Raw genomic sequence first — 7,500 nt, forward strand, 5'->3', positions numbered from 1 at the left:
AAATAAACATTCATCAGACATCTCCATAGCTCATTGGGGATAACAACCGGGACAGAACTAAATCCACAACTGTGACTTTCTCTCTCTCTCGCTCTCTCTCTCTCTTTCTCTCTCCCTCTCTTGCTCTCTGTCACTTCTTCTACTTCTTCACTGTCTATCCCTCATTGCCCTTGCTCCCTAGCTGTGTCTCTCTGTCTGGCCTTATGCTGGTATATGTGACTGAGTGCGGACACAGCCCTAAATGATAGTGTGGGGACTTGTGAGTAAACAGGGTCTTGTTGTGGTCTGTGTAAGGTAGGGGTGTAAAAAAGAATCGTTTTGCATCGATGCATCGATCCAACAGCCGACGATACGATGCATCGACACGTCCGCAAGAGTATCGATTTAAAAATAGTGCACTTTGATGAATATTTTTATTTTATAGTGAAGGAAGTAGGCCTACAGGGGTATTTTTTGTTTCCATTTGCTGCTACTAGTGCACTCATTGCACTGATTTTGTGGAGCATTGTCATTTTAAATTGAATTAACTACAGGCCTATTTTTTATTACCGTTTGCTGCTAGTGCACTTTTGCACTGATTTTGTTGAGTATTGTTATTCTATAGTGAATGTGGTATAGGCCTATTTTTGTTACTTAACACTTTGTACTTTGTACAGTACTTTTTGATGCAAGGCCTTTCAGAATCTATAACAGGGGCATTATTATTTTTCAGTGAATGAGGTTGTCATAGGCCTAGGTGGAGTACAACTTTTCTACTTCTGTTATTGGCTGTTGTTTCTCAAATAAAATGCATAACGATATAACAGCTTTCATTGATTTATTTCAAATCTGAAACATTGTCTAGCCTGTAAGGTAAAAAAAAGAACAAATTAATCGAATCGAATCGAAATCGAATCGTATCGTGGTGTATTCATGAGTATCGAAAATAATCGAATCGTTGGGTCAGGAAATCGATACTGAATCGAATCGCCATGATGGGTGTGATTTACACCCCTAGTGTAAGGGATGGGTTCTAATTACTACTTGTGGTGACGACATGTAGCTGCAGGCTCGTGGAAAGGAGCTTAATTGTGTGAACGTGTGTGAAGATTAGTTTATTTTGTCAGTGTGATCACATCACATGTGTGTATGTCTGTCTTAATTTAATTTAATTTACTGAACCCAGATCACTAATTCAATTTTGTGGTTATGCCATGTCCGTTTCTTATGATGTGTATGTAATTGTGTCTACATGTGCCTGTGTGTGTGTGTGTGTGTGTGTGTGTGTGTGTGTGTGTGTGTTTGTGTGTGTCAGCTCTTTACAGCACTGCCTCCCTTCACTCTGGGCATCGTTGACCGGCCGTGCAGTCACCAGAACATGCTGCGCTTTCCCCAGCTTTACCGCATCACTCAAAATGCTGACTGCTTCAACACCAAGGTACACACACACACACACACACACACACACACACAGACGTGGATTTCAAACAGAGACAGACTACGGAGACTGACTCGTATCATGTGTGTGAACACATACTCACAGACACAGATAAATAAAAACATACTGGCTCAGACATCTACTCAGACACACTAATATGTAGGAACACACACAGGAGGGCATGCAAACACAGACACACACACACAAACACACACACTCATGAACACACACCCCTGCACACGCACAGTCTGAATGCATTTTTTGTGATTATTCATGAGTGTGTGTTTATGTTCTGATTGATAGTTGATATGAGTGCGTGAGTGGCAGACTCCCTGGTCATGGGATCCGATTGCCGACGGGCGCGGATTGTTCTGGAGGCTTCTGCCTCCCCTCGGTAAACACTGCTGCACCGAGACCAGGCTGTTTCCATGGCAATGATAATGAGATTCAGGGAGTTAGAATAAGGAAGTCATTCACTCATGTGGGGGACGCTTGCCATGGGTCTGTTTGTTCCTGCGTGCAGTTGCGCACACGCACACGCGTGTTTGTGTGTGTGTGTGTGTGTGTGTGTGTGTGTGTGTTTGTGTGTGTGTGTGTGTGTGTGTGTGTGTGTGTTGTGTGTTTGTTTGTGGTGAAGGGTGAGAGCCATGTATTGAGGACTGTAGTAGCTGTGTTTCTGTGGGGTTTCTGTTTGTGTGGGCTGTGTGTGTGTTTTGGCATCGGTTTGTTGTAACTCACAGACTCACTCTCTCTTTCTCTCCCTTCTCTCCATCTCTCTCTGCCTCCCTCTCCTCCTCTCTCTCTCTCTATGTCTCTCTCATCGTTCATCCTCAAAGGTGTTTTGGGGTCACTGCATAAATGCGCTCATCCACTCAATCATTCTCTTCTGGTTTCCTCTTAAAGTACTGGAACATGGTAACTACGCATTCATCACAGACCCACACACTCATAAACACTCCCACACAGACAGACACACATACACAAAATGCAGACACACACTATAAAATAAATCTCCCTCTTACACCTTACTGTTACAAGCTGTGTATAACTGTAGTGTTACATGCTATCGTCTGTCTTAATAACTGTTTTTATTTTCAGACACTCCGTTTGATAATGGCAACAGTGTGGACTACCTGTTTGTGGGAAATATTGTTTATACGGTGAGTTCCGGAACATACTCTCAACCAATCAGTATTCCCTTTTCCATTATGACATCACCATCCTCCTTGCCAATGAGAACCCAGGTATTATGTTTTTGAACTCTAAAACACCAATAGCCTAATTTAAAAAATCTTTAAAACTCCTGAGTCATTTGAGTGCAGAGGCAACGAGTAGCCCACTGCAGAGTCAGCCGAATGGCAGCAGCCAGCTCCCTCTTATGACTTCCTACCTGCGTGCCGAGCTCTCTCTCCCCCAAGGAGCTGTAATCTGAAAACATCCTGTAGGTTAAAGCAATAAAGACACACACACACACACACACACACACACACACACACACACACACACACACACACACACACACACACACACACACACACACATACACACACCCTCTCATCCTGGCCCACCCATACACACCACACACACAAAAGAACTGAAGAGTGTAGACAAGGGCAGAGGCGGCCACTTCAGACAGTCTTTTCACAGTGACATCCAATCCACAACACGATACAAGCTCATAACTGCAGAGGACAGGCTCATAACACCAGCGCACACTGAGGAGTGCTTGAGACGGGCGTGACAGCGCCACATAGTCAGGCCCAAACTTGGTATGGCACACACTCCAGGTTCTGGCTGTGTTCTCGGTGCTTGGTTTCATAGGTGAGGTGCAAGGTGCACCAGATATTAGCGGTGGTGACACTCTATAATTCCTCTCCCCCAACACACGCACAGACACACACACACACACCAATCCCCCCCTCCACCCCAACCGGTGAAATATGGCCAGTTGAGACGATTTGGGCGATTGGAGACTGGCCATTAAAAGGCTTATGGATGGGTCTTCTGGGGGGTATGGTCCGTCTGTCTGTCTCGCCACATTGTCCTTCCATTCTTAAATCTCTCTCTCTGTTTGAACGCTGTGTGTGTGTCTTGGAGAGGCAGGGAGAGAGTGTGTGTGTTTTGGAGACAGTGGGAGAGACAGTATATGTGTGTGTGTGTGTGTGCGCTTGTGTCTTTGTACATCTGTGAGTGTGTGTGTGTGTCCGACTTGAATGTTATAACAGGGATTGTGAGTGTATATCACAGTTTATATTTATGATGCTTTCTCTGCTTCCTTCTCTTTTTCCATGTGGACACACACACACACATACACAATTCTAAAACATCAGTACCCATATTTCCTTCTCTGTTTCTGTTTTTTCCAGTATGTAGTGGTAACTGTGTGTCTGAAAGCTGGAATGGAGACCACCGCTTGGACCAAGGTAAGAATCCATCTCTCTTCCTTTCTTCTCTTTTTTGTCTTCCTTCCTCTTTCCTTCACACCTTTCTTTTCCTTTCTTTTCTTTTCTTTTTATTTCTTGCCCTCTGTCCTCTCTCCTCTTATCCCTCCCTTACTCTTTTGCCTCACACCTCCTCTACCCCCCCCCCTTTTCACCTCTTCCTCTCTCTTTGTCCTCCCCCGTTCTTCCCCTCATCTCCCCTCTTCTCCTCTCCTCTCTTCACCTTCTACCTCTCAGGACAGGCTGCACTCACATCTGAATAAACACATTTCTCCCCATTGGGACCTGTGCTCCGTGCTTCCTTCTCATTTCCTGCTAATGTAGACATGCGTTACATGCAGATGACAGAGAGAGAGAGAGAGATAGCACAGAGAGGGGAGGGGGTCATGCTGTATTGTGTAGCTGACTGTGATGAAAACAGCATGGGGGACATACATGCATGGAGGGCGCTGTAGGGTGGGTCTCCATATACAGATAGAAATAATACACACACAGGATATTCCTGTTCCTGCAGTGTGTGTGTGTGTGTGTGTGTGTGTGTGTGTGTGTGTTGGGTAAGAAGGCGGGTGTCAACACCCCCTGTCCGTTCAGCTGTCCGCACACCAGACCCCAGCAATGAAGCCGAGACCCCAAGGAATTCACACAGTGTCTCCTTACAGAGACAGAGAGGAAAAGGGAGGGAGTGAGAGACCTGCAGATGGAAAGAGAGAGAGCGAAAGAGAGAGAGAATGACAGTGGGGAAGGGGGTAGACAGATAGAGGACAAAGACAGGGACACTGCTGAAGAAACTTCATTGAGCACTTCTGTCCCATGTATACGTGTTTTCTGTGTGTGTTTGTTTGTATGTGTGTATATGTATGCGTGTGAGCGTACGACATTAATAGAATGTGTCTCTCGCTCTGTCTCTCCCTGCAGTTCTCTCACCTGGCTGTGTGGGGCAGTATGGTGCTCTGGATGGTCTTCTTCGCTGTCTACTCCGCCATCTGGCCCTCAATACCCATAGCTCCAGATATGCTGGGCCAGGCAAGTACACACACACACACACACACACACACACACACACACACACACACACACACACACACACACACACACACATACAAGTAGACAGACTCAGACGTCCTTATCCAGGCACACAATACACACAAACATTCGAAAATGCACACACACCCATCTATATGCATACACACAAACACACACTAGGACCATATATATATAGTCCTAGATTCCATGCTGGGTTATGACATGAACACACACATAATCTCTGTCGCTCACCCACATAGATATACCCAGTAGACATATACATCCCCCCCACATACACATACATAGTCCTAGGTATCATGCTGGGCTGTGTCATATCCACTCACACACACACAAATAGATGTAGACACCCATAAACATGCACACCCACTCACATACATACACACACACACACACACACACACACACACACACACACACACACACACATACATGCAGAAGCACAGACATAGATATTCACATGCTGACTCTCTCACATATCCATGCTCTCGCCCGACACCACCCCTTGTGCGGCGCCTGGCTGCCTCACTGTCTGGGTGTCCTGTGTCAGCACCACTGCGGCTCAGGGAGATTTATGCCCCGCCAGCCCGCTCACTGGGCTCTCTGCACCTGCTGCGCCGTTACCCGAGCCCCAGGCTTTTACGGCCTGCTCTGGAGGTGTTGACTCAAGCGGGTGGGCTAGGCTGATCTGAGCTCTGGGGGAGGTAGTGTGTGTGTGTGTGTGTGTGTGTGTGTGTGTGTGTGTGTGTGTGTGTGTGTGTGTGTGTGTGTGTGTGTGTGTGTGTGTGTGTGTGTGTGTGTGTGTGTGTGTGTGTGTGTGTGTGTGCGCGCGTGTGTGTGTGTGTGTGTGGGTGTGTGTATGTGTATATATGTAGCTGTCTGTGAGCGGGGACCCCCTGATGGCGTCTTCTGTCCTCTCACTCACTTAAAGACTTGGCATGACTGTGGTGCCTCATTTTGTGGACGTGAAGGGGTGTGTGTGTGTGTGTGTGTGTGTGTGTGTGGAGGTAGGGGGATTCTCTTCTTAGCCCCCCCCCAGGCTCATTAATTCAGTTTGTGTCAGAAATCAGGAATGTGCTCAAATAACCCTGCAGCTGCCATATCTGACTGGGAGGAAGGGAGAAGAGAAGGGAGGGATGGGAAAAGAAGGGGAGAAGAATGGAGACAAAAAAAAGAAAGAAGGAGGGAGAGAGAGGGAGCAGAAAAAAGAGATTAGATGGGAAATTGTAAAAATGAATGAGAGAGAGAGAGCAAGAAATACAGAGATAGTGACAGAGAGAAGAGTAAGAGAGAGGGGGGAAAAAGAGAGAAACTTGCTCTCTTTCTCACTCAGTCTTTCTCCGTATTGCTCTTTCTGTGAACTGTCCATTTGGGAGAAGCTTTCCTTCCGCTAAAAGTAGATTTTAAATTAAAGCAAGTGTTGACTTTTTCATGCATCCACATGTGTGTGTGTGTCTGAGAATGCAGCCACGTTTAGGGAGGATTTATCTCTGGGTGTGTTCTCAGCTGTTGCAGGCGGATGCCCTGTAACAGTTTTGCGTGTCAGGCTAGGGCTTCAGAGAGTTCCGGAAGGTCCCTCAGCTGCAGGGGACCCTAAGTCCTCCCTGTCCTATATGTCCTGTGTGTGGGCGGCCATTTTAACATTCACATCCTACAGCAGATGACTGGAACCGAGGGGACGAGGGAAGTTGGGAGCACAGGGGAGAGAGGAGAGGACGGAAGAGTGTGGGTGTTGGAGAGAGAGAGGACTGTATGGCCAGAGGAAGTCCGGGGATGGGGTGGGGCGGGGTGGGGGGTTTGAGTGTGTGTCTGGGGGTGGGGTGGGGGGTGTTGGCAGAAGGGAAGGGGCTGGACTCTATGAAAAGCCGCCATCTGACAAATCACAATTCCGGAGAGTTTGAGTCATAGCGGCTCGAGTCGAGGGGAGTTTCAAGTGGTCAGTGAGAAAGACAGACAGACACACAAGCTTGCAGTCTTACCCGCCTTTCCCCTCCCTTCTTAAGGATATACATTTTGGGCAATTTGTTCTTTCCCCCCATGCTTTTCTGACCCCTTGAAAGTAATTTCACACAGACAGGCTCGAAGTCCAACTCCTACAGCTTTACATTCCATCAGACTGCATTGGTAGGGGAAAGGGTCACAACTTCTTATTACTGAAATAAATACTGAACTGGAGATTTACCACAGCCGTTGACATTGCTTGGTGTTTGTTAATGCTGAAGTTCATGGCCTGGTCATGCTAACTTACACCATAAATCTATCTATAAATCCAGAAATCTCTGTGTGTCTGTGTGTCTATCTGTCTGTCAGTCAGTCTGTCTAGGGCGTATCTCCCTGACGTTAGTTACGTTAGTTATGAGATTTCGCATGTAGCTTACGCATGTCATGAACCTGTGCATCCTTGATTTTGAAGATTTCTGAATTCATAGTTCGCGACATATTTGTATTTTATCGTTTGCCGTAGGCACTATGGGTAGTGAGGCACTATGGGTAGTGTAGTTATTCAGAGAAAGAGGGGCGGACCCTAGGCGGGCTAACACTACAGAATGCATAATTCCTACGGGCACTGCACTAGTAACGTTAATTAAGAGATCCCAGATG

The 7,500-nt window shown here is 46.7% G+C and overlaps 1 protein-coding gene across 2 annotated transcripts in view; it reads left to right on the plus strand.

Moving 5' to 3' along the window:
- The first annotated feature begins 3,799 nt into the window (after positions 1 to 3,799).
- The window catches only part of LOC308378112 (phospholipid-transporting ATPase IB-like), a 9,897-nt gene continuing 6,196 nt past the window's right edge, over positions 3,800 to 7,500 (plus strand). Inside the window, exons 1-2 of one of the 2 annotated variants that reach the window (XM_080854931.1) lie at positions 3,800 to 3,840; positions 4,774 to 4,881. In XM_080854931.1, the coding sequence (XP_080711057.1) occupies positions 3,817 to 3,840; positions 4,774 to 4,881 (132 nt within the window). In that variant the 5' untranslated portion in view covers positions 3,800 to 3,816. Of the gene's footprint in view, positions 3,841 to 4,710; positions 4,882 to 7,500 lie in introns of those variants that run through there. The other variant, XM_080854930.1, reaches the window with a different exon arrangement.

Source organism: Sprattus sprattus, assembly GCF_963457725.1.
Source record: "Sprattus sprattus genome assembly, chromosome: 17".
Classification (NCBI taxonomy): Eukaryota; Metazoa; Chordata; class Actinopteri; order Clupeiformes; family Clupeidae; genus Sprattus; species Sprattus sprattus.